The sequence below is a fragment of the Frieseomelitta varia genome, unplaced genomic scaffold, assembly GCF_011392965.1.
Source record: "Frieseomelitta varia isolate USP_RPSP 00005682 unplaced genomic scaffold, Fvar_1.2 scaffold_558, whole genome shotgun sequence".
Classification (NCBI taxonomy): Eukaryota; Metazoa; Arthropoda; class Insecta; order Hymenoptera; family Apidae; genus Frieseomelitta; species Frieseomelitta varia.
This window is the reverse complement of record NW_025110321.1, coordinates 198,394-225,910: the sequence shown is the minus strand read 5'-3', so window position 1 is coordinate 225,910 and position 27,517 is coordinate 198,394. Positions and strand designations below refer to the sequence as shown.

Below are 27,517 nucleotides of genomic sequence, written 5' to 3'. Positions count from 1 at the left end.
TGCAGCGTGAGTGTCATAGTGTCATCCGACGGCGTGTCGCGTCGTGTCGTCGACAAGCCGGCGTTCATCCACCACGCGCATGCGCTGATTCAACCTCGTGCGTTTCACGTGATTTCGACGAAACTGCGAATCAGAAATCCTGTAGTCCACGTGTTTCCATTCTTGCGCTGTGCTGGGTGACAGAACCGCTTCGCGGGCCAGAAGTTAAGAAGAGGATAGCGATCTCGGCTATCAGTCAATACCGGTTTTTACCTGAATTTTTATTGCATCTTGCCTGAACTCCCTGGGAATAAAATTTGGAAATATTTTTATGACAACAAAAGATCCAACATAGCTGTCCCGACTTAATACATATGTTGTCCAAACGCATTCGGCGTTTGCTAGCGCTCGATCGGAAAGACAACATATGAGATTTTCGTTTGCAAAGTTTTAAATACAAAGTTTCCAATTACATACGTAGTAAGTATGGTAAGAGAGTTGAAAAGTTTGAAACAACTGTCAGGAAGAAATTAACGGTTGTTGCAGATACCTGAATTTTTTTTATTTGAAATAACCTTCCTTTACGGTCGTTACGAACCTCGTCAGTGAAAAGCTATTTCGTACATACGTTTGATAATCGTTGTTTAAAACATTTTTTAAATGCATCGTATAAAAACGTAGAAAACAACGTATAATTAGATTTTTGTATCAGTTTTAGACTTAGTAATTGTACGATGTGTATATATATATATACATATATACTTTTCGTTTGAATTTGAATTTACAATAAAACCGGGAACTTGTATTGCTAAAAAATGTTTATATCTGTAACGCTTACATTACTTAAAAAAATATACGACAAAAATATGATACATATTAAGGAACTGCTACATCATAGTACGTTCTATTTATTTCTAAATAAGTCTCTATCAGTTTTAAAACTTATTTGATAGTTGGCCGCCATATTTGAACCTCTCTAAGGCATCCTTTTTAATCATAGAAGATTGAATTGTGTTTAAAGATCATAAATCATAGAATAAACTGAACTTATCTGTAAAATCTGTTCGTAAAATAAATAAATTTACAATACCTTAGGATAAGGGTAGATTTAAAAATTACGTGTCCCGATAAAAATATTGGAAAAACTAACACCGTATTTTCCTAGTAACGTAATAGCTCCAATGACGTATAATTTGTAAAAGGGCTATTTAAAATATTGTTAAAGGACAAACTATTTAACAATCGTACGTTATAGAAATGAAACAGAGTTGTTTGTTTTTTTCATCATTGTCTGAAACATGGATAAGCAGACATAAATGAGCTTCCTTGGTAATACGACGCTCTGCCGCATTTCTTCAATGTAAAACTTTCTATTATACTCTAGCTTGCTCCGTTAAATCTATTGTCATAAGCGACGACAAATACAAATGAAAATTTGATACAGCTAAGGACGCGACAAAATGTCAAGAAATTATTACACAAAGAAAAAATAGTGATGTTTTATGTTTCATCGTTATTTTTCTTTCATATATTGCTACTGTTTACGTTAAAATACCGCGTATTATTCTTCCTAATTATGAAATCAGTAGTAAGGCAAAATAGAAAACGAAGAGAAAGTATAAAATCGGATGTAACAGTAAAACGATTTTTTTTTTTTTCTTTCTTAGAATCAGTCTATCTTCTTACAGTCAAAGCATAGTAATTGAATACGTTCGTCGACTGTTGAATACAGTAAATACAAGGACAGAATTTTTTTTTCAAGTGTTAGTTACAATAATTGGTTACTTCGTGTCTTCGTATTGGAGCGCAGAATTAACAAATGTTGATTTGTTGTATCAGTTTCTTGAGCACTTATTTAACGAACACATATTCAATATATACACCCATAAATAAAAACCGTCACCTAAATAATTATTAAGAACCTGTCCGAATACCATAAAAACATTTGCTTTCTTGTACTTCACATTCATACAATTGTAAATTCACATTTCTTTTTTTTTTTTTTATTTTATTTTCATTAGTAATCAGAGATGTGGTCTCCATATTAAAACGCATATCCATACGTCGTGAATTAATTGAAGCAAGATTATCCCTATTATCTAAAGAGATCACTTTAACGATTTCAATAAATAATAATAAGAATAGTTTTCTTTTTATAGAACATTGAGTTCATTTTGTTTGATATTCTTTTTTTTTTTTTTTGTTTATAATAGAATAAAATATACAAATTCGTGGTATATTAATTAGTTCGTACGATTGACATTAAAATATTTGTCAATTTTTTTTTACTTTTAATTTTAATGTTCGTACGACTGTACGTAGACGTACAAGGAAAGAGTGGCTTCGTTGTGTAATTTAACAAATGAAAATATGTATCTGCGACAAAAAAAATTGAATGAGAAAGTATTTATAACACACATTGTTCATTACCTGAGAAAAAAAATCCAAACTTATATAGAAGAGTAATAAAAACACGATAAACGAATGTAATCGATGTGTATCGTAGAAAAGAAGAAATGTACGTACAATAAAGTGTATATTTATGTACAGTATTCGAAATTGCTACGAGCTTATAGGAACCCTGTTGATAATGTCGACAACACGAATGAATATATTCCATGTCCGAAATATCAACCGAATATATAAAATACTCACATACGTATGTACATGTTAAAGGTAAAGTCCAAATCTTTAGTTTCGCGCGAGAGTCTGAATTGAATTTTATATGATAAAACGAAGATTTCTGTGCGAACAATATGAATACTAAATATAATACCATTCGTTGTATTAATCAATTTAATTAATCTATCATGAACGGAATCATTTGTGAGATTTGACTCGATCAATTTGTTTTTATGTTAGGAAGATGTACTTCTTTATAAAACAGTCAATGATAAATTGACTATTTTGCGAATTGTGCTCATAATTATATTATGTAAACTTACAATATATTTATTTACAAATTAAATATTCGCTCGTCGTTATTTACAAATTAAATATCCATTCATGGACTTTACCCATAATGCATGTAATTGCTTTAACGAGCACAATTATTTAATTTGAAATTGACAAAGATGTAGAAATACTATGCCTTTTTTTCATGAAACTTATACGATTCTTTTTTTTTTTTTAAATATTTTATATCACACTGCAATCAACCGACAATTAGATGCGATGGTTCAAACATTGTTTCGTACGTATGAATATAAAGATAAACACGTTCATCGACACCTAAATTTACATAAAAAATGATGCTGGTCTCCGATATACTCTAATCCATACTGATATATGTACACTGCAGTCAATATACATCAATAATCAGGCATGTATATGATTGCGCGGTCTAATCAGACCAGTATATTATCACAAAATAAATGCTAAAAATTAAATGTCCTATCAATTGTCTTCTTCTTTTTCAACGTTGAACGAATAGATTCGATATATATATATATATATATATATACATACATACATATATATATATATATATATATATATATATATATATATATATATATATATATATATATATATATATACATACATATATATATATATATATATATATATATATATATATATATACATATATATATATATATATATATATTTACTTATGTATCGATAAAATTCACCTATCACTGTATTGTAGATTCATTCGAATGACCTTTTCTACTTCAGCTAAAGAAGATAAAAAATGGAAGAATTGATTCCAAAATGAAATCGTAATTTGTTTTAACCAGATTCAAGACAAAGTGTTACACGTTCGAGGTCTCTGGCAACAACAAAGACTTCGCAACCTTGCCGCTGGGCTAGACTCTTCTGATCACCGTTCTTCGACACTTTCATTTCCACCACTTTCTTGCTGAGGTCTCGCAATTTGGTACGTGATAAGGTATTCCGGATATGCTTGTTCGCCTCTATAGACAACATATTCGGGAAAAGCTAAACCACCTTGAGACGGTCTACCCATTACACTGTGGTGTCCTGGTGGTGCGTGAGCCATTTTCATCGCGGAGAATTGCAAAAACGATTTTCCCAGTGTGACACGACAGAGTAATAAATGTCTGCAAGTGACGTATATAATATTTAAAGAACAAATACAATTTAACAATAGTTTCAAATTCAAAACTCATTCGTTTTTATACGCTTACCTGTGACAGATGTAACAACTTCGATCTTTATGAGCAGGACAACCAGTACCTCCGCATATTCCATACACGTACTGATTACTTTTACTACTGTGCTCGGCAAAATAAATTCCAGCGCCGAACATACCACCAATATACGCGTGTCGTTCATCAAAACCCTTCTGGACGATGGCGTTAATAAATGGACTACCATGAAATAACATCCTCTCGTTCGCCTGTGGCAAACTCGATCCAGGAGTGGTCCTAGACCCGGTACTCGGAGAGGAAGGCGCTGCTGCACCAACTTCCTCGGCAACTTCTTGCCTTCTATGCGCGTAACGTTCCCATAATTTACGGTTTTGCACTTTTTGTATCTATTTTAGAAAATCGTAAATAGGTTGTTAGAGCTGTTAGTTGTGGTTCGAACAGTTATTTTATAATGCTGTATATAACAAACCTACCCTAACTATATTGTATCGAGAAAATATTCCACCAGAATGACCATTATCTCTATGCTGTCTAATGGTGCTTTGCATTTCTTCTTCGACAGCTAGAAATTCTTTATCCTCTGCTAATAAGTCTACTAGTAACGTTCCTGGTGTAATAGTCGGTTGCCACGGGGTACCGGCAGTTGTATTTAAAAGCTTTTCCATGCCTTTAATTAATTTGTGTCTATAGCCATACGCAGATACTCCCACTTGTTTCAAATCTTCGTGACCCATCTCCGCTAATATATCTAACGTAATTTGTTCGCGTTCGAACAACTCTAATAAATGTTCTAAACCAAGGCTCTGAAGAAAACCAGCTACAGTCGTGATGTTTGAATCTTTAGAATCTTTGGAATCTCTTTCAGAACACGTCTCAGATGGCGGCATTGGACTTAAGCAAGAAGATGGTCTGGCAAGTGGTACACACAAAGTCATGGCTGTTCCAGAAGGCATAATGACAGTTTCTTGAGTAAGTGGCGGAGGTGGCGTAACTGGAACTGAACAATTTTCGATTATACGTATATAGAAAAATACAAATATATTTGTAATTGCACATACATCATAGAAATACATTTACCCGCAACGATACTGGGTGGCCTACTGTTAATAGTATTATTACCATTACTATTTAAGTTAATGGCAACTCCGACGCCAGTATTACCAGATGGTATCGACGGTACTACTTGCTGTGAAGCCATAGCATCTTGCAATAAGCATCTTACATCGTCAGCGCAAGCTAGATCCAGAGGAGTTTGTCCTTCTTGGTTTTTCGAGAAAGGATCTGCACCGTGAGCCAATAAAAGGGCACATAGCTGTGTCCTACCTTTCTGTGCTGCCTCGTGAAGTGGTGTAAAGCCCCATTTGTCAGTAGCGTTTACTACGGTATTATATTTGATGAGTAATGCAGCGATATCTAAATGACCGTAACTCGAAGCATTGTGCAAAGGTATCAATCCTCCTTTATCCTGAGCATTTACATCTGCTCCACGTTCAAGCAAAAATTCGGCTACTTCCAAATTATTGTATCCCGCTATATTAAGATATTAGCGTGTTAGATTATGTAAACCAATGAAAGAGAACAATTAAGAGACTTACCGGCCAAGTGTAATGGAGTACTATTACGACCTTGTGCATCCCTACAATTAATATTGTCTTGTGTAACGAGTCGTTGTACTCTCGCTAAATTCCCTTTCTTTGCTGCATCTAAAAGCGCACTGTTCCCTCGTAATAAATCGGCTACATCTTGATCGCCGTCTCTTACTAAATCTAAAGGTGTTGCTCCGTCTCTGTTCTTCTTAGTGGCATCTGCACCGTGTCTCAGTAATAGGCGAACTATTTCGTACTTTCCCTTAGCAGCAGCTTCGTGAAGTGGAGTAAATTTCCATAAATCCGCAACGTTCACTGATGCACCATGTTTTACTAACAATTCCGTTACTTCATAATGACCATAAGAGCAGGCATTGTGTAAAGGAACGAGTCCACTAAATATATAAAATTAAACATATTCTTTAATTACTGTATTTAAATTATTCTAGGTAATAAACTGTATAACAAACTACTAACCCTTTATCTTTGGCATGTACATCTGCTCCATGTGCCAATAAATATTCGACTACAGGCACTCTATTGAATCCCGCTGCAAAATGCAGCGGTGTGGAATGCCGGCCATCCAAATCTCGACAATTAACAGCCAATGGATTTGTTCGTAAAATCCTTTCTACTGCCGCTAAATCGCCAGATTTACTCGCTTCTAATAGTTGCGCTTCCGCGTCATCTGTTCCGCTCGGTGGATCTGTAAAACAAAAATGAGAACAGAAACATTCTTCGATTGAAAAGGTATTTGGTATCTGTAGTGAATTAGTTCCGAACCTTGTAATATTTTAAGGACATTTTCTGCAGCTACTTGTGCTGCAGTATAGCCCTGAAGTGATACTATAGATGGATCAACATTGTATGATAACAATATTCTGCAAGCTTGCACATTGTCTTCTCTAACACACCTGTTTATGCAACAATATTCTTTTTAAGTAAGGGAATCACATATTTTCTCATCGTGAAATAAAAAAAAATAAAAACAACTTTGTATGTTCTAGACAATTCACGGTACCTGTGTAGTGCAGTTTGCCCTAATCCATCTAAAGCATTGACTTTTGCATTATGTCTAAGTAGCACATCCATTGCATCATAATGAGAATGATCAGTAGCAACATGAAGAGGTGTAAGAAAGTCTTTATTTTTCTCATTTAAGGCAGCATTTTTCCTAATTAAAGATTCTATTACTTGTTTTCTCTTGGGATAGGGAGATGCAACGGCACAGTGCAGTGGTGTATCCCCAGTGTATGGGTGTTTAAAGTTAACAACTTCTTGGGACAGGTACTTTTTTAATTTAGTAAGATCTGCCTGCCTGCAGGCATCCAAGAGGCAGTGTCCCTTGTATTCGTCTACAATTAAAGTGTATCTAACAAAATCATGTTCTGTGTGCTTTTCTAGAAGAGTACTATCGACATAGGAAACGTACATGTCAATCTTTCTTGTAACTCCAATGTCGGGGCTACGTCAATGGCGCTTTTACTGTGGCAGTTTAACTGAGTCGGATCGGCACCCTCGCTTAAAAGTAACGAGCACACCTCGACTCTGGATTTGCTAGCAGCTTCGTGTAGTGGAGTAAATGCCCACAAATCGCTGGCATTAACCGCTGCACCGTGCTTGAGAAGCGCCTCGGTCACTTCGAAGTGACCATACGAACAAGCATTGTGAAGTGGAACAAGACCTCTGCAACACAATCATTGGAAATCAATTATTTCAAATGCTAATTTTTAACAACTGCATTTACAGATGATGTTAAGAGTTAAAGAAATTCACCCTTTATCCTTTGCATGCACATCTGCACCATTTTGTAACAAAATTTGCACCAGTCTTGACCTATTGTATCCAGCAGCTAAATGCAGTGGAGTGGATCTTCTGCCATCACTTGCATGGCAGTTTACATTTAAGGGATTCAGAAGTTGTAAAAGACGTTCCTCATTTCCAGATCTTGCCGCTTCTAACAATTCATCCTTTTTATATTCTCCTGTTAATACTGGTTTAGTCGCAGGATCTGCCAATTCTAATGCTGTTTTTCCTTCTGTATTTCTTATATTAGCATCTGCTCCATGTTGTAGCAGAGCAATACACACATCTATTTTACCCTGTTAGAATAATTATTACATTAAATTCACTTAAAATATCTTGAAATTAAATGAAAATTGTTAAGTTAAGTTAAATCATACTTTAATTGCAGCTTCATGTAAAGGAGTATAATTCCAGTTGTCTCTAGTGTTTGGATTAGCTCCTGCTTCTAAGAGAAGTCTTACAACATCACAATGTCCAAAGGAGCAAGCGTTATGCAAGGGATGTAGACCTCCATCATCACGTGCTTGAATGGATGCTCCAGCAGATAGTAAGAATTCCACTACTTCTATTCTACCATAACCTGCACATTGGAAATAAAAAATGCGCATGAGAAACATGATGTTAATAACAATAGTTATCTTTTTCCTCTGTCGTTATAAATATATTTGACTTCACAAAAGATCATTATTCAAATTAATAAAATTTGATAACAGATCGCAAGTTAAGTGTTCCAATTACTTTATATTCACAACAGAATTCTACGTTTCCAAGCGCTGTGACAAGGTAAAGTTTAAATTATATATCGGATGTTATCAACGTGGAAAGATAAGAAACCCCGGTGTAAAAGTTATGCTTTTCTGTTGCAAAATACGGAAGATATGAATTTATATCTGGCAATAATTACTCCGGTTCTTCCATGCCGAGAGGCACGCTACACTTTCGTTATGAATGAAACTCGATTTTAAATGATAATTATTCGAACGATAAAATGACAACATTGAAAGCCAAGTATTCGAATTATTCCGAGTTTGCGACGTGACAACGGAACTCCTACGGTTTCAATCGTAGGCTACAGCTCGAGGAAAACAGCAAATTACGTAGCGAATTTTATTAACGCGAGAGAATGAAGAAAGCTGGTGCAAAAATAATGCTTACCAGCTGCAAAATGCAGGGGGGTGGACTTGCGTCCGGCAGTGTCTCGAGCATTGACCGTCTTCGGTGTAACCAACGCCTTCACCCTCGCGAGGTCTCCGGTCTTACATGCTTCGAACAATTCCCTCAGAGGATCGGTGTTTCCAGATCCCGACAGGGAATCGGCATTTGTCAACGTCGATCTACGTCCTGCCATTTTACACCGCCATTTTCACGCCACTGTCCGCGACAGATACACCTCACTGTGTGTGGCTCATAGTGTTGAAAGCTTTCACGACGACACCGAGATGAGTTGCTATGGTACAATCTAGTGGCGCCGCCTTACATCCAGAAGTGTCATTTTTTAAAAGTCCCATGGTATTATGGTACGAAATAATTTTACTTGGATACAAGGAAGAGCCTCGAGTGTTCTGAATGTAACATCTGAGAGATACTTCGATAATGCATTATGAAATTGAACATGTTTTGTCCATAATGATGTATTTCTGAAGCTGCTTGCAATGTTTAAAAATGTAATATTTCTCCTTTGTATATTTTATTGTTGTAGTAGTAACTGTATAAGAGCTTGAATAATATAGTCTTGAGTTTTGTCTTTTCTTTATGTAAAGTAGAAAAATGGTTGGTTTTTAGAATGGAGACATAGTAATTATTTTATAAAGTTGTGTATTTTTTAATGAAAATGTTACAGCTCAAATGTATGTAACTTAATTTTATAAAAGAGAAAGAATTTGTTTATTGTTGAATAATTGAGCAATACTTTTCTTGTGTCACTTTCCTGATAAGCTAACTGACAATATGTGTATATATAAGAATTCATATTTTGTATATAAATATTTTTTTTTTATATGTCCTTTGAGTAGTCTTGTGTATATTTAATCTGTTATAACAATCAGTACATCATAAAGTAATGTAATTAAGTGTAATGTAATATTGTAAGGAAATATTACAACATGATTAATGAATCATTCTATAAAAATGTGTTTTTACTTATGCAAATTGTACCTGCATCTTATGAATGTACAAAATACTTTAAAAAGGTATTATGATTGAAATAAAACCAATTTATTAGCTCTATTACTAGTATAATATGATTTGCAGGGAATGTTTGATAAACCAAACACTGCAGGTTTTATTCACGTTTCTCATTATCTGTTATCTGTGCATAATGAAAAACGTTTCCAAAAATTGGTTATATGGCCAATTCTAAATAAGACAGATGAGAAAAGATACCGTGCAGAGATAAAAGAATACTTAGAAACTTTGGCAAATAAAAATTCAGATATCAATTTCCCACCAATACTTATGTCTCATCTGCTACAAGCAGGAGGAAAAAAAGTTTTAATTCTTATGTGGAAAATATCAGAAATTAGCCTAAGAGCTTATATTACTAGAGCATGTAAATTAAATTTTTTTTCTTAAAACGAATTATGTAATGTTCATGTAATGATCATGTAATGTTTGGTAATACATTAGTAATTAATTTTTTGTAGGTCAAACGAAATTATTACAGTTTCCTAATATTGGTGACACTAAGAACATAACTGAAACATATCTTACATTGAAAAATATTGAAAAAAATCATATCATTTCTATATTTTATGAAAATACAAAAATAAGTTTAAAATCCTTTAAAGAGTACATATGGTAAAATATATTTATATTTTATATTTCAAAAACATTTATTTAATGCACATTTGTGTGTTAAATAAAAACTTAATTTTTTTTAGGTATATATCTGTTGATTTACTAAAAGTACAGACTGCTATCTTTGAAACAAGAAACAATTTAGAGAAGTTAGTGGCTACGTTTCCAGTTAATTCATTAATTGCAAAACGATTAATAGACACAGATGATACTGAAATTATAAATTGTTTGTATTTGATATAATAACATTTTGTACTGATAACAATTCAATTTTAAAACTAAATTATATATCTGAATTTATAAATATTTGCAGCATGGAAGGAAAGTATTGAGCAAAATATTAAGTTTTTAAGCCAAAAAAACTCAAAACTAAATAAATTAAAAACTCTTAGTAGCACGTTACATAATTTAATTCTAGTTTTATGTGTAAATCATAAAATTCTTGATGGGAGAAATCTTCCAAAAATAAATAGTAGAACATGGTCATTCTATTTAACTGGTAATATTCAGGTAAAATGTAAAAATTACATTCAGGTAAAATATAAAAATTAAGATATATCATATTACGATAAAAAATCATGTAAATAATTTGTAATTTAATTTAAAGCTTGTTAATGATGGATTATATATGAATGGATGTTTAGTGTTTTCTATTCTGTTAATGAAATTCAATCAAATACTGAAACAAATGAAATACTATTTGAAAATTCACAAGCTACCAGATTTCTCCAATTGCGATCAAAAAATAATTCAATATTGTAAGAGAATTAAATCTATAAAAGAAATATCTGAAGAACTTATGGAACAAATTTCTGATAATTTAAACAATGTACAATGTAGCTTACAAAAGAAAACTGTAGATTACACATTAGATGAAGATCTGTTAAACTTTACAGGTCTAGAAACAATTCTAAATTCACCAAAACTTAATTTATCTGCTACATATATACACGAAGAAAAGATATCAGAAATGATATTGGTCTTTTCAGAAGAAGGTTATACTATTTTCCACTGGATCAGTAAGAAACCTTTTAACTTTATTTATTTTTATTTCTAAATTATTTTTAGGGAGATATAAACACTTGTTTAAAAGGTACAAACGTAACAATTCATTTAGAAATTCAACAAGATATCAATTTAATGATAGCATAGAGGACATCACATCGAGCTGGATATCTTCCCAAAAACAATTAATATACAAAAAGTGTTCACCTAATAAAATCAAAGTTTCACCAACATATTCCAGATTATTCTCCATTAATAATACAAAGATATATTCTCCATATAAAGGTTTGTAACAATGTCCTCAAAAAAAAGCTGTTAGTAACTAAGCACAAAAGCTTACTATTTTTTAAGGTAATACAACATCTAGTCCGAATAGAAGAAATATCACACCAAAGAAATCTAATATTCAATCTCCAGACGCACGAACGGTAAATATAGATGCTGCAATTAAAAATATTTTTGATTTTTTTTGTCAGATTACATATCTTGTAATTTCCTTTGTTCAAATCTTAGTTGAAGGTCCCACATTAGAAGGATGTCATGCAATTTGATAAAAATTAAACTCCAACGTAATTGAAAACAATGTATTTGTTGCATAATATATGTACACTGTTAAATTAAATTAATAAAAATTCTATTTTCGTAACAGTTTGCTTTCCTTACATGTTTCTTGGTTAATAACAATTCCAACACTGCCTAGAATACCTAAGATAAGAATACAATTTCTGTCTATTACAAGGTATATATTAATCTCTATAGATTTCCTTTTTTAGATAGATTCGTGTAACCCTGTATGCATATGTAAAAAGATAACCAAGTGGTGTACGCGACATGCCAAGTGGCAAAAGAAAAACGTGATTGGTTAAATTCTATTCATTCATCTAAATTTTTTTATCGGTGTATATCGTGTAGTGTAGCTACCTCACTTTAAATGCAATTGTTTTTTGTTTTTTATACAGCACTTATCGTATTTTTTATCAATTTTTCACCTCGAATGCCATTCATAAAAATATTTTAGGTTAGGTTAGGATTCGTTCGTACGTAATTTTGTTTATACAAACTTATTTTATAAAAGACTGTGACTGTTTAAGGATATCGTTGTCGTTTTTTCTTTTTATTAATACAATGTTAACCTGCAAAGCTCACGGTTGTCTTTCAAATGAAAGCACGAAAATCGACGGAAAAGATATTTCACTCTTTTGTTTTCCTAAAGAAGCAGAGTGAGTTATAATATGTTTATAATTTGGGTGTGACCCAGTAATTTGTATTAATATTTATGTCCATTATTTAATGCTTTTAGCCGAAGGAACGAATGGATCAAAAATTGCCAAATAAGTGAAAATATTGAAAATGATAAGCCATTTTACCTCTGCGAATTGCACTTTGATAAATCATGTTTTACTGATTCAAAGGAGCTAATTCCTAATGCTGCCCCAACTATTTTTAACAAAGTGGAAGGTGCAAAAATAGTGCAATTTTTTAATTCAAATTCAATAGATTTCAATAGATTTCAAATACTAAATAATAAAAATATTTTTCATTAATAGAAGAAAACCAAAGAAAACGTAAAGCTGAAGATGTGCTTCAAACTGAATCATTGGCAACACCAGTGAAGCAGAAAAGATTGGATAGCGATTCTCATAGTCTGGTGGTTTCATTGCAAAGTCCTTGTACTCAATTAGTAGAAAATGTAAATAATTTTATTATCTTCTGAAATTTCATTTATTTTTGTTAAGCGTATATTAAAGAAACATGATATTTCAGGTTGATAAAATTTATGGAGAAGATAAAATGGATATATCTGATCATGAAACATCATTGAACGAATCTGCTAATAATATAAAACATGAATCTCAAAAAGTGATAACAGGAAAGAAGTTATATCGTTTAACGATACAAGTAGACAAAATATATGGGAAGCCATGCCCAAGGTCAAAGAAACTCCAGTTGCTAACCCAACTAATAGAAAGAAATCAACAATTCTTAGATAATACGAATAATACAGGTCAAAGCAACCAGTCTTTAGAAAAAATTAATAGAAAAGCAATTTGTGCAAAAGGTGGATGTAAGTTAAAGAAGTCGATTTATGATTCAAAACCAGCATTTCAGTGCGAATACTGCGATAAATATTACATAATGAAGAAAAGTGATAATCAAGATGAGAAAAATATTTGTACTATATGTCACAAGAATTTTTCATCTTCGCAATCTCTCTGTCTTCATACTAAAACTCATTTCATATGTGATATGTGCCAAACTGAATGTAGTTCGCAAATGACTTATGATAAACACATAAGATTACACGTCAGTACCGATCCATTGCATCCGTATAAGTGTCATCAGTGTACAGAAACGTTTGAGCTTAAAGAAGATGTAAGACAGCACTATCTAATCGTCCATCCTACTATAAAATTGCAAAATACGGTTCTCCAAGTAACTGCGCCATCTCTGACGCAACAAGTCTCACCCCGACAAGATTATCGGTGTGTTAGTTGTAACATTACATTTAGAAATGAACAAGCCTACAGGTAGTATCTCTGATCATAAAAGTATATCAGTAAAATACTATATTTTTTTATAAATTCTAATGCGAGAATATTTTAATAGAAATCATACGAATTCTCACAAAAAGAAAGAAGGACTGAGATGCAGCATTGGTGAGAGTACCAACAATATATTTCCGATGCCTAGTTCGTTAACTGGTAGCCAAATAGGTATTCTTCGAGCTGTAAAGTTCAGTTGTAGAGTATGTTCAATGGAGTTCGACAACGTTGGCGAAGTTGACATACATACTAGAACTCATTTGGAGGCAGATGAGGAGAGACGTAAATGCAATATCTGTAAAAGACGCTTTAAAACGAGCAAACACCTCGACGAACACTTAAAGTACCACCCGCCCCGTGAACACTCTTGTCCCGTATGTTCCAAACCTTTTATTAACAGAACTAACTTAGAAATACATTTAAGAACTCACAATTATAGATTACAATTGAAGTAATCTTCAATCTAATGTAGTTTAATTTTGTTTTCTGGCTGTGTTAGAAATCGAGTATTTGTCACATTCACGTATTTTTGCCATATTTATGGAAATATTATATTGGTTTAGATTTCTTGGAAATTTTCGTACAACTGTTTTTATCTAATTGGTATTCACAGTCAATAACGTGGCAGAGTAAAAACATTATGTATGTTTACGAAGGACTAGTAAATGCTTAAGTAGTAACTTCCGTTTCTTTTTTTTCGAATAATCAATTCGATTTTATTTCAGTGGCCGTAACGAATAAACATAGTTAGAACACGGTGACAACTTTTGTTTACAAAAAAAAAAGAAAAAAAAAAATCTTTCGTCTGTAAAGCAGACGAAGCAAGACTACGGATCTCGACAAGTGTAGAAGACGAACGTTATTATCGATGACAGTGAACTCCTCTTGGAATGATCGGAAAGATTGACCGAAAAATGAAAATAATAGCAAGCGGTTTTCTTTGAAGCGGCTCCTTGCGCTCGAGGCTGATGGAACGCGTGATAGAATGATCCTGATCTTTCCAGAAGGTACGTTCAACAGTCATTGGCAATGACGGTGGAACGGCGGAGGAGGAAAAGGGAGAAGGAAAACGAGGGCAAACGAGCCGATCTTGAAAGGGAGCCGACTATCCATAACGGAACAATCGCTTCGATGTTCACGGTTATGCTGTCAACGGGAACCACTTCAAACGTAGCCGGCCTCAATGTGTTTATTTGGCTAACGTCAAATTTACTCGTGGAAAAAGGAGAGCTGCTTGTACCCGGGCTAACACCTTGCTACCTCTCTTCAAACAGCCGCCGCTGTTTTCTTCGCGTCCCGAGCAAAATCGGATCGTTTTGTCGCGCACGATCACCGGCACTTGGGCGTGGCTCGTGTTCCCCTATTGTCAACCTTTGACTTTTCTCCTGTCGTGTACTCGCATATACTGTTCGCTAGTTCCTGGTAATGCAGCTCGCGTCTCTCTTCGTCGAGGAAGTTGTGAATTGTAATTCGCGACAAGAGAGAGATCGTTCGAACGTAGCGAGAATTACGAGTTTTTGTTCGTTGTATCTCGTAGACACTAGTGGCAATTCTTAAAAATGAAGAAATGTCATCTTGTTACTAATTATTATTACTGTTATCTTGCATATCAAATGAGTTGTGAGCAAATCACGTGGATTTTTAAATAAATCAATTGTACGCGAATTAACAATGGAAAAGCGAGCACGAATATATTTTAATTCGTATCAAGGGTAGAGATATATGTTCAAGTATTTAGTAACGCTCTGTCATTGGCATAATACGGGACGACAACCGGCCAGATATCATCGAGATAAAGGAAAGCACTCTATAAATTCGCTATGGTTTTCCACGGTAGCTAAATGGTAAACCGTGCCTGTGTGCACGTCTAGCCAATAGTTCCGTGAAAATTGAGGATGCCGAGCGTTCTCGCGTGACAAATCGCGTGATTTCCCGTGACCGACTAGGATCTTATACGTAGAAAAGAAGGCACGAAATACATTTTAATCTGTTCCTAGCCCAAAATACGTCGAGATATCAAAATACGTTGTATATAGTATTTCGTTGATAAGCATTAGAATCTTCTTTCGCAAAAGAACCGCGAATCTTATTTAACTAATTAATGTCGGAAGGAAAATTTTGTCTCTCGTCTATCACTTTCATTTTAACGGCATTTGAAAATAAGGACTCTCCCAAATATTGCTAACGAATGTACTGAATGAATCAACCTTGGCGAGTTAAAATAGACGCGAAACTCAATCGAGGGGCGTTGCTAAATGTGTGAAAATTTGGAATTCACGGAAGATTATCAAATTCAGAGATTGAAGTCGAGCGATTCTAATTTTACAGAAAATGAAAATAATATCTCTGGCATTAATTTCAGCTTGATCTCGTTCGTAAATTTTCCGCTTCCTCCGCCGCGAAATTCCAAATTATCGGCATGACGATCGATTCGCCGCGTGTTTTCGTGGATTTCCACGCGGTTCTATTTCCCCAAACGTTGTTGAAAGCGATGTCCCGCTGTTAAATTTACACGCCACGTTTCGTTGAGCGAATATTCTTGCTCGGCCATCAAACATGCTAATTCACACTAGCGTCGTGGTGAACGGTATTCACCGTCGGGGGTGCTGTTCCCCGATTATTCAATGGACGTCGTCTATACGGCATCAAAGTGCCGACGTGAAGGCAACGCAGCTGTTCCTCTTCGTTTCTTTTTTTTTTTTTTCTTTTTTTCATTTTTAACAATCACGATGTTTTTTTTCTTTCGCGATCAATAATTAATTCATGTGTTCTTGTAGAAGACATCGCAAGTGCCGAGCACCAAATTTTTCAAGAGGAAGAAAGAAATTATTATTTAATTAAATTTGCAGGTGCTACTTCTGTTTATTCCCAGAAAGTGAAAATATGTCATTTTTATTTTTACTTTAAACATATCATTTTTATTTTTATTTTAAATGTATTATTTTAAGTAGAATGTACACATGTGTCGGAATATAATAATGTATGTATTAGAACATGGTAATTTGGTGATACAATGTTTTTTGTGACTGTATGTATTAGAACATGGTAATTTGGTGAGACTTACAATATTTTCTGTGACTATGTATTAGAACATGGTATTTTGGTGATACTCACAATGTTTTCCCCATTGTCTTTTTTCCAAATTTTGTTATTCGAACAAATGTATTATGAATTCTGAATCACGAGATAAATCTCTTGTACAAAATAAAAGGATAAAATAAAATAGATGGACTTATACACTTTAGGATTTTAAAATTACTATTTCTTTTTTTTTTTTTTCATATATAGTATAATTCTCATAATAATTGAATCGAACTCGTTTTCAATTATTAGAACGATGGATGTAAAATTTTTCAATTTCTAGTTGATTTAATACAATTTCCCAACTAATAAACCTCATGTTATAAGAATTATCAATTCGGAAACTTAATTCAATTTATGCTTTAAAAAATTTTCCAAATATCAAATATATGTTTCTCAGGATGCTTCCTATAATATAAATATTATATCTATATAATTCTATTATTTATATCACAAACTCATATAAGAAAAATGCTGCAACAATTGATATTTTTACCATAGATATTATTTTATTATAGATCTCAATACACACACCGATATTATAGCAAATTTCTTCCCCTTTAATGTGATCGATAATTAATAAAGTCAACTTTCGAAGAAATGTTATTTCATATGCGCCAACCTACAACATTTAATATTAAATTACAGAAAACTAGCAAGTTCGAAATGAGGAGACTACGAGACAACGATAGAAACAAGACTCCAGAAGAATTTACAAGACAGAAATCATATTTATTGCAATATTTTGTGAGTGGAGGAGGCTTACTGTGAAACCGCAGAACGTGCGTACGCGCACGTTTTTAAGATGAAAAATCGTCAAAGACGTCGCACCACGGTTGCAATATGGATGGAGGAGAAGAAAAGTCGTGGAAGAGGGCAAGAATGAAAAGAGGAGACAGGGATGACGGAGTTGCGGGCACGGGCCATCTGGCAGAACGATCTTTTATTATAGGATTCATCTATCCTCTCTCTTCAATGAGGGAGTCACTCGCGTGGAAGTTGCTAGCCCTTTTGATTAATGGCTGACGAGATAAATCGCGACCACGATCAAAGAGGATCGACGGTGAGGCTTCTGGGGACTTGGCGGATATCCGTTGTTTGACTCTGTTACGTGGGAGAAGTCGGCGTGTTGAATAATTACAAATTGAATGATTGGTATTGACAACAACGACAATGTGTTACAGCCGTTTTAGGTTGAGAAAGTCGCGGTTACAGATTGGAGATTATTTGAGATTGGAGAGATGGCAAAATTGTAATATTTAAAGTTGGGAGACTTGCAACACTTAACATTGCAAGGCTTGTGATTGCTATACTCAGAATTTAATTGCTTGTAAGTGTTTCAGATTGAAAGGTTTATAATTGTAACGTTTAAAATTGTAACATTTGAGATTGGGATCTTCACGATTAGGAAGCTTGAAGAATTGTAATAAGATTGGGTGACTTGCAATTGTAACGCTTAACATTGCAAGGCTTGTGATTGCAATACTTGGAACTTAAAACTTGTAATTGCAGTGCTTGAAATTAGAAGATTTGCACTTGCTGAAAATTGCAGTATTTGAGATTAGGAAGCTTGTGATTGCAATACTTGGAATTTAAAACTTGTAATTGCAGTGCTTGAAATTAGAAGATTTGCACTTGCTGAAAATTGCAGTATTTGAGATTAGGAAGCTTGCAAAATTGAAGAGCTTACAATATTTAAAATTGGGAGACTTCCAATTGTAACACTTACCATTGCAAGGCTTATGATTACAATACTTGGAATTTAAAACTTGTAATTGCTTATAACTGCTTGAAATTAGAACATTTGCTGTTACAGCGCTTACAAATTTGAGATTCGGTCACTTACAAAGATTAGAAAGTTTGCAGAACTTTGGCAGACTTGTAATTGTGACACTAAACACTGCAGCATTGCGAAGCGAATTTAAAATACGAGCAAGAATAGAGCATCGATAGAGATTTTTGTACGTGAAATAAGAAAGGAACTGAGAAAGGATCAAGATTAACAAAAATAAGAGAAATCCGGCAGAGAGATCGTGATTTGGCGAGATTCACACGGCAAAGCGTCACGACGTGTGCAATCCTCGGCTCGCTACACGCTTGGTTGCCCTTCACCGAGGGGTGAAGCCCCGTGGCAAGCCCCATAATAGCCCTCGAACCGGTCCCACCCTCCTTAGTGGAACAGAAAAGCTTCGAAAGTGTGCACAACCGCAAAGTCGCCGCCCCTTGCATGGCGGCCCAAAATTTGATTATGTCCCTTCCACGTGAATAAATTCAACGGGATTCACCGTTTGGTAGCCGTCAATGATTTATACCGCCTCTGTCCTTCCTATTCTCTCTCCTTCTTTTGTTCTATGTTCCCTTGCCGGGGCGGCAATTTCTCCCGATGAAAGAGCAAGTACGCGCAACTATCTTGGGACAACGCACTTTTGAATCTTATTGCGATAAATATTTGAGCTCTAATCGCGTTACTGATGGGTCATTTGGGACAGGTAGACTGTTTATTGTATATTTAAGCGTAGAAATTCCGAACGTTGTAACGAAGGTATGTCTCTCAGTAGAATTTGCTCCAGTGATTTAGTAGTCAGCCTAGCTTATTACGACACAGCGAAGTCCAAGCTTTTCTGTGCAGAAAAGTCGATGCGTAACCTTTGATTGAAGTCTTTTCTCGGGACAGGATAAAGATAAAAACTTTTCTGAATAGAAACAAAAAAATCGTGATATTAAGGACTGAAAAAAAGAGACCAAGTGAATTTTTAAAGAAAATGTCGCCAATTTTTCATCGTTATACATATTCTTCACTGTATATGTTTCATTTCATTGTAGCTTTTATAATATTATATATTTTTACATTTATATTATTACATATTCATTGATCTGAAGGTACAAATCTAGAACAAAATAGCACAGATGATCGATGGTCATCGTGGCTGGTCAAAAATTTACTCTCACATTGTTCGACGACGTTCGAATGGATAATCGGTCAATTTTAATCGTTCACGCGCCGTTCACGTCCACCACTCGACCTCAGAAACATGTTTTTTTTCTCCTTTTTTTTTTTTTAGGGGAAAAATTGCAGTTTCGAAAAACTGGGAAAAAATTCCATGCAGATCGATCAGTCACGTGTTTGTGACAGCGGTACAAGTAGATCTGACGAGGCGGTCGTCGCATGATGCAAGTTTTTTTTTCTTTTTACGTTTATCGAGTGATCGACTTTTTCAAACTTATTATTCAATCTAATCGCAAAATCGAATGAAAAAAAATGTATATATACGTTCATTAGGTCAGGTCAGAAAGACGAAATTTCTATTGACTCGAAGCCGAATAATTTCAAAATATAATAAAATAAAAAATGCAAAATAAATGTCTTTTGCTTTTAGTTTTACTATGTATAATGTATAAAATGTGAAAATTAATAGTGGACGGTATAAATATATTGTTTTTAACTGAAAATTTTAGCAAAAATATTCCATAGACCATTAAAAGCCACGAAAAAAATTGTCGTTACAAGAGCTCTTTGTTATGAAGAAAGACGTTACGTACGTGTTTGTAAGAATAATAAAAGTAAGAATTTGCGAGCAAATATGTGTCATGATCGACCGACTCGTGTTGACAAAATTTTTTTTTAGATCTAACTGATCTAACTAGTCAAATCTTCTTAACGAATTTATAAGGATACTGAAAATATAAATAAATATACGTTAGATCGCGGATTTTTACATACAATTTATACGAATTTTTGCAAACTTCAAAACTTGAAAAATGCATAAGATATAAGGTATAAGAAATATAATATAATAAAGTATAATATCTAGTTACAGAGGAATGTCTAGTTATAATATTAGAATTTTAACATTAAAGTCCATTTCCGAGGACTTTAAGGATCAAATAATTTATTATACAATTAAACACAACATAGTACTCTTTTGCAAGTCAAACAATCCCTATGAATGCAATAATAATTTTCTCAGATTCTTCGCATTGTAAAAATGTTGATGTCTCTCGATGGAAATATATTTACAACAAAATACAATTGCCGCGAGATAAGACAGCATCGTTGGAAGAAAAGGGCAAGTTAATCGATCAGAATCAGATCAGAACGGAAGTCGAGGACAAATTTTTCGACAAAATGATTTTGGCGGCCTTCTCGCTCGACTAGAAGTCGTTGTTATGACATTCAGGTTGGAAAATAAGACGGATCGAGGGATTCTTAGGAAATTCGATCCATCAAAATCGCGACAGAACACTCGCGTTTTCTTATGTTAGCGAAAAAGGCCTGGAATATAGAGCATTGGGAGTTTTCCTTTTTTCGAACGCGTTTCTTTGGAATTTGCTTTTGCGCAAAAAAAAAAGAAAAAAGAAAAAAAGAATTTCGAAGCGAAACTAAATCGTACTGTTGTTCAAATTATATCAGATTGCCAAAGCAGCCTCGTTTTCGCTTTTCGTTTTTTATTATTCAGTTTGAACCTCATCGTGACAGGTAAAAATTTTATTAGTTGAAACAACAAATCAATCGTAATTTCATTGTAATTCCATCTAATTATTGTTTCTACGAATTTTGAATTTTATTTTTTCATCCGATCATCAGCCAGAAATATTATTCATGGGATATTGTTTAACGGTAAATAATTACAATTATTAAGAGGAGATTTCTTCTTCTCTGTGAATATAGAGGCGAATTCTGAGAAAAGTATAATAAAATTGTGTCAATTTGAAACTACACAAACGATAGTTGGAAAGAGTTATCTGAAATAGGATATTAAAGTTAAAAGACGCGAAAAAAGTTTGACTCTGGTGTCAGTTAAATATTTACCTATTCGTATGCGTGATTTGTTTTCAAGTACGCTAGTCACAGTAACGTGTAATAATATATATATATATATATATATATATATTCCACTCTACAATCTATCATTTTTGTAAATTATTAATAGAAATATTTAATTGTCTTCCATGAAATAATAATATAATAATACTTAATAATATTTAATTCTCTTCCACGAAATAATAATAATAATAATAATAATATAATAATACAAATTTAATAAGGCCTTCTATTTATTTGATCAAATAAAATTTTTAATTTATTCGCTCTGTTATTTCATCTCAGACGATGTCAATTGCGTATTTGAAAAGTAACTAATTTGTTTAAAATGAAAGTGTCTCTTATTTGACTTTAGGAACATTCCGACGCATAGCTATATCTACTTATATGTACAAAAAATTACTATCTTTTATTTTACATTATTTTGATTATTTGATTATGTATGTAGTAATTAACAAAATATATTTTAGTATTATAATATTTCGTAAATTATTATATGTATAATCAAACATGAGTTTCAAATGATAATACAAAAGAAGAAATACAACAATTTTTTTTGGTATAAATCCGAATGAAGATTCTATGTCACGATAGAAAGAAGACTATTATAATATACTATTATAATATTAGAATACGACAATTATAATATATATTTATATATAATAATAATTGTAAATATTGTAATATAATAATTTATAGAATAATTTACTTTTTAATATTACTATTTATAATAAATAATTTATTTTTCAAATAAGATATTGAAACTCTTCTGCACTCATTTTTATTTCGAAACAGATCTACTTTATTCGAGGCAATCTTTCGCCTGTTCTATCTCAGTGTCGAACTCCATAAACTGGTATTAATTAACCTTAGCTCAGGCTGTCACTTTGACTGAACGCAAGGTAATATAAAAATAACATAACACGGTAACTGTAAAATATTTATATCTTTATTGTTATTGCTCAGGTATCGACTATCGTTCCGGGTAAACAATTTATCGTGCAAATTAATTTTGAAGTAAATATAACGGAAATTTCATAGCTCAACACTATTCGTAGATAAATAATCGCAATGCGAAAATAACGTAGCTCAGTATAACATAATTTTTTACCATTATAATTGATAACTGTTAAACGATAGTACCTAAAAATCAATCAATTTCAAAGTAAATGTAATGAAAACTTCATGAATTCACACGATCGTTCGTACGTCGATAACCGCTACATCAAAAAAAATTCATCATTCGAACTTCCAAAACAACATCATGCTCGTTTCTTTCGTCAGTTTCTCGTGTATGTAAAAATCTCGCAAGCACAGCAATCGATATGTTAACGTACAATCGTGTAAACGTGGTGTAAGCGGAACGATTGGCGGCGAAACGGGCGCGGAAAGTTATCGACGAGCCCCGCAAAAGGGGAGTTCTCGGTATCAGTCACCGAGGGGGGCCAGTTTTGTACGAGTGTCGTTTCGAACAGAAGGGTATCGAAAATTCGACAGGAGCAACAGAGACGGACGAACAGAGTCGGAGGGAAAATTGGCGGCGGGGAGGGTTCGTTGGTCGTTCTAGCGAAGGGAAGCTTAACCTCGAGTGTTACAATAAATCAACGGCGCGCATTCGCGGAGCTCCACCCTCGTACCTTCGGCAGAATGACATCTCACAGAGGACACGGCCGTCACGGCATCGGATCCGAGTGTCCTGTTTCATTGTGTTTTAAAGTGCCTCGTCGCCGGTTCGATCCGATCGGACGTGCAAACAGTTTACCGTTTCGCGTTCGTCGCGCGTACGCGCGATTCAGGGTTCGACGTCGAAGAATAATTTTAGAGGGAGGGAGATCGCGCGAGACGTTGGGAACTTTTAATCTGAAACATTGCGAATCCTCTTGCTCGGAACTTCGAGGTTTCGAAATTCTCAAATTCTTAATTCTTGAATTTTCAGTCACTTCGGTCATTCGANACGTCCAAACTTTCGAATTCTCTTCTTTATTCTCCACTGGACGTCGAGTAATTAGCGATCTTCTGTTTCGAGTGAAATTCAGATTCGACGTTGAATGCCAAAAGGAACGACTTGGGTGGATTTTACGCGTATTTTGTTTCTTTGTCAACAATAGATTGGATTTGTATAGTTTTTCGCCCTCACACTGTGAATGTATTAACACGACGATTGTAAGTGGAAAATTAATCGCGAATATAGAAATATGAAAGTGTAAAAATATAAAAATATAAAAATGTAAAAATATAAAAGTATAAAAGTATAAAAGTATAAAAATATAAAAATATTATTTTTATGTATAATATAACTTAATATATAAAAATATCGTGTAATTTAAAATAAAATGTCATATAATTTAAAATAGAATATAACTTAATGTATAAAAATCGCGATCTGAAAATCGGGAGGCTCGCGCTAGCTAGAGGGCACGCAGGGAGGACCAGTGAGAGGTTTCAACCCCTGTCAGTTCCCCGCGCTCGCGCAATTTCTCTGTCTTTCTTTTTCTTCTTTCACTCCTCCCTAGTCCGAAGAATGAATCGGTGGTCCCCGCCGCTGCGACAAAAGGGGCAAGAGGCTCGCGATTACGCCTACCGGGCTCGAACGAAGGGGCTGCTTGTCATAGCCCTCGACCGGCCCCTTCGAAAACCTACTTCTGACCTTCCCTTCTTCCCTCGTTCTGCCGGCCAGAAACTGACGAGCCACGGTTCCACAGATGAAACGATCCAATCGGAGATCGAGGGTGGGCGCACACCGTTCCTATATAACCATGGGGTGAACTTTGTCGGATTGAGCAGTCTCCTCTTAGACTCAGTCGTGTCTCCAGTAACTTGAATCCGCGTGCGCGCACACACGCGCCGTTTTGTCTCCCGGAGTCCACGTGGGAAGCTCCAAAAAATTTCAACGAGTCTCACGTCGACAGAATTCGTCAGGACAGGACGAACTTCCTCCCACACGATTGGAACAATGTACAACAAAGGCGACGTGAGGCTGTTTCGTCCGTGGAGCGTGTCTGAGCCTGTGAGCGAACCAGAGGATTTTGACGCGGAACATGATGTAGCAAAAAGATTTGAAAGATCTTTCGTCAATCAGGGAAACACGAATTTTCGTAACTCGAACTCTGATTCCAATGACGAAATTATCAGTATCAATAACACTGACAGATCAGCCTCTTCTGTGACTACACACAATGGTCATCGGCAACACAAGCGAGCTAGTAGACAGTCTTCCGTTGAAGCTGGAATAGAAAGATCGAGAGCCACCAAGGACCAAGAGCCTACCTCAGCGAGGAACAGGGATTCGGAGTTGTTTCCTCGTTTAGGAGGCTCGTATCGCTCAATACCTCCGTCCACTTTGAGTATTCCTCTTATCACCGGTTTCGTCGTTGACAACGATGGCTCCGTTGTCCACTCGACGTATCAACAGGACTGTCTTTTGGGACTGAACGTTCCGCAATGTGTCTTTCACTCGTCGATGATGGATCGCGTGTTGAATCGTGTGGCTAGCACGCCCGGTCAGAGTTCAGTAACGTCGATGCCGCACAGTTTGTACACACCGATGGTAATGGAGCAAGCGGTGGAAATGCTGCACCGACAAGACGCGGTCGCGAAGCAATTGAAAAAACAACGGCCGAAGAAGTTCCGGTGCGAGCACTGCGACGTCGCGTTCAGCAATAACGGGCAGCTGAAGGGACACGTCAGAATACACACCGGTGAGTTTCACCTTCTGATACGACTCTTGTCTTCGACAGTGTGTGTGTGTGTGTGTGTGTGTGTGTGTAAACAATCGATCTACGAGCTGACTCGAAACGGGCCGGTATCCGGAATTTTTGAATCTTTCCAAACGGTTCGATTCCGCCGGCCGGAATTTTTGAACTCTCGACCTTTCGACGTTACGAAGGCATTTGGAGTCTCGTTTCTCGACCGTTCTAAATTATCGAGATGTCGATTTACTTGCAACATACCGAGACTTCGAGCGTTTTGCGTCCTCGAACATTGAGTAATTTAATTTACATAAATATTGGATGTCGATTTACTTGCAACATACCGAGACTTCGAGCGTTTTGCGTCCTCGAACATTGAGTAATTTAATTTACATAAATAAATAATTCCAAGGTGGAATTTCGAACACTTTAATTAATTAATTTAACTTATATAAATATTAAATAATTTAATTTGTATAATATTAATTATTAATTATATAATTTACATTATATAGTATTAAATAATTTAATTTGTATAATATTATATAATTTACATTATATAATAACTTACATTATATTCAGCATTTATATAAATTTAATTTATATAAATGCTGAATAATTTAAAGAAAGAATTATTGCAAGAGTACGAATTATTCAGTACAATATTTATTAATATTTATTAAAGTGATATAAATCATTATTAACATTATTATTAATGATATAAATCGCTATTAATATTACTAATATTATACTATTATTATTAATATATATAAATCACTTCATTGATATTCACTAATTCAGTTCAATAAATATTGTATAATTTAAAGAATTACTCTTCTATATTAACGATGCTCGCTAAATTTAATTTAATAAATAACATTTAATTTAATATAACACTGTATAATTTGGAGAATTATTTCACAAGGAAATTATTCTTCAATGAAACGAATCCTTGCGAAACGTATGATAAATAAAAAATTCTCCATTTCGTCACCTTCGAAGGTAAATTATTTTCAAAGGCCAGCACTTAATAATCTTTCGATCTTGAATATTCGTGAATAGAAAATGTCTAAGGCGGAATATTTTTTTCTGTTTACAGGAGAAAGACCGTTCAAGTGTGACTTTGAAGGTTGCGGCAAGACGTTCACGAGGAACGAGGAATTAACCAGGCACAAAAGGATTCATACAGGGATACGCCCGCACGCGTGTTTCGTTTGTGGGAAACGATTCGGTAGGAAGGATCATTTGAAGAAACACATGAGGACGCACGAAAACCGAGATCCTTACAGACTGTCGGCGACCACGCTGGGAATATTCGGTCAACATCCATTTTCACCTTACAACTTTCAAATGTGACACATATGTACATGAAATTTCTAACGACGAAATCGCGATCGATTTTCTATTTTATTTTGAATACATAGCGACTGAGATTATTATTATTTTTTTTCTCTTTTTTAATGAATATTGATCTGAAACTAAAGATTCGTACGCTATACAGAGACTATGTATATAATGATTATTATATATTTATTGCTCTGATTATCAAAATGTCAGAACTCGATGATCATGGCAGTAAATATGTATTGACGTAAAGTAACGTTTGTTATACTAGTTGTTACATTAGATGACATATTAGATAATATATTAGATATAGTTAGATGTTATATTAACGTGAAGTAACGATTGTTGCCTTGATAGAGTGATCCTTCGTTGTTTTTGAAGGGTCGTAAGTGTTAGCAAAGGTTTTCCAGAAAATTTTTCTACCGTATTTTTGATACTATGGCTTTTTATATGAGAATATAACAAATAATAACAATGACGTATTGAATCTAGTCGAATTTAAATGCAATACAAAATTTTCCACAAAAGAAACTCGAATTATTTGTACTATATATTTAAATGAATAAATTGTTATTCCTACTGTTGACAATTCTTGATTTTGTTGTTGTTTCTATCAGATCTTTACCTCACCTTTCCTTCGATCAGTTTGATTTGTAATAATTTAATGAATATTCAAGTGACAGCGAAGAGATTTTCAATTGATTTTAATACTTCAATTTTAAGAAAGATCCACACCTAAAACTTGGAT

General features: G+C 34.3%; 4 protein-coding genes across 13 annotated transcripts; 3 read left to right on the top strand and 1 right to left on the bottom strand.

Annotated features, from left to right (window-relative positions):
• Positions 1-3,805: 3,805 nt before the first annotated feature.
• Positions 3,806-8,837, bottom strand: LOC122533877 (poly [ADP-ribose] polymerase tankyrase). 3 transcript variants are annotated; one of them, XM_043663992.1, is made up of 12 exons: positions 8,645-8,837; positions 7,867-8,069; positions 7,460-7,785; positions 7,116-7,369; positions 6,705-7,038; positions 6,467-6,597; positions 6,161-6,389; positions 5,693-6,078; positions 5,175-5,627; positions 4,571-5,094; positions 4,134-4,483; positions 3,806-4,046 (listed from the first exon to the last, which is right to left on the bottom strand). In XM_043663992.1, the coding sequence occupies exons 1-12, from the start codon at positions 8,835-8,837 to the stop codon at positions 3,806-3,808; spliced, it is 3,624 nt and encodes a 1,207-aa protein (XP_043519927.1). The 3 variants fall into 3 exon arrangements, with proteins under 3 accessions (XP_043519927.1, XP_043519928.1, XP_043519929.1); XM_043663993.1 differs by lacking the exon at positions 5,175-5,627; XM_043663994.1 differs by lacking the exons at positions 6,467-6,597; positions 6,705-7,038.
• A 35-nt stretch (positions 8,838-8,872) lies between these two features.
• On the top strand, positions 8,873-11,895 carry LOC122533878. 5 transcript variants are annotated; one of them, XM_043664000.1, is made up of 9 exons: positions 9,273-9,678; positions 9,740-10,037; positions 10,132-10,285; positions 10,369-10,511; positions 10,599-10,819; positions 10,893-11,280; positions 11,354-11,575; positions 11,642-11,718; positions 11,804-11,895. In XM_043664000.1, exons 1-9 carry the CDS (start codon positions 9,592-9,594, stop codon positions 11,819-11,821), a joined length of 1,608 nt encoding a protein of 535 aa, XP_043519935.1. In that variant the 5' UTR covers positions 9,273-9,591; the 3' UTR covers positions 11,822-11,895. The 5 variants fall into 5 exon arrangements, with proteins under 5 accessions (XP_043519934.1, XP_043519933.1, XP_043519935.1 ...); XM_043663999.1 differs by lacking the exon at positions 9,273-9,678 and adding an exon at positions 8,873-9,006 and having other exon boundaries at positions 11,642-11,887; XM_043663998.1 differs by lacking the exon at positions 9,273-9,678 and adding an exon at positions 9,072-9,153 and having other exon boundaries at positions 11,642-11,887.
• A 63-nt stretch (positions 11,896-11,958) lies between these two features.
• LOC122533879 (zinc finger protein 761-like) lies at positions 11,959-17,072 on the top strand. 4 transcript variants are annotated; one of them, XM_043664002.1, is made up of 6 exons: positions 11,959-12,029; positions 12,382-12,510; positions 12,591-12,748; positions 12,838-12,980; positions 13,055-13,818; positions 13,898-14,513. In XM_043664002.1, exons 2-6 carry the CDS (start codon positions 12,416-12,418, stop codon positions 14,286-14,288), a joined length of 1,551 nt encoding a protein of 516 aa, XP_043519937.1. In that variant the 5' UTR covers positions 11,959-12,029; positions 12,382-12,415; the 3' UTR covers positions 14,289-14,513. The 4 variants fall into 4 exon arrangements, with proteins under 4 accessions (XP_043519937.1, XP_043519939.1, XP_043519938.1 ...); XM_043664004.1 differs by lacking the exon at positions 11,959-12,029 and adding an exon at positions 14,559-17,072 and having other exon boundaries at positions 12,315-12,510; positions 13,898-14,207; XM_043664003.1 differs by lacking the exon at positions 11,959-12,029 and having other exon boundaries at positions 12,315-12,510; positions 12,841-12,980.
• A 7,617-nt stretch (positions 17,073-24,689) lies between these two features.
• LOC122533876 (early growth response protein 1-like) lies at positions 24,690-27,362 on the top strand. The gene is made up of 2 exons (XM_043663991.1): positions 24,690-25,434; positions 26,525-27,362. The coding sequence occupies exons 1-2, from the start codon at positions 24,690-24,692 to the stop codon at positions 26,779-26,781; spliced, it is 1,002 nt and encodes a 333-aa protein (XP_043519926.1). The 3' UTR covers positions 26,782-27,362.
• The last annotated feature ends 155 nt before the right edge of the window (positions 27,363-27,517 follow it).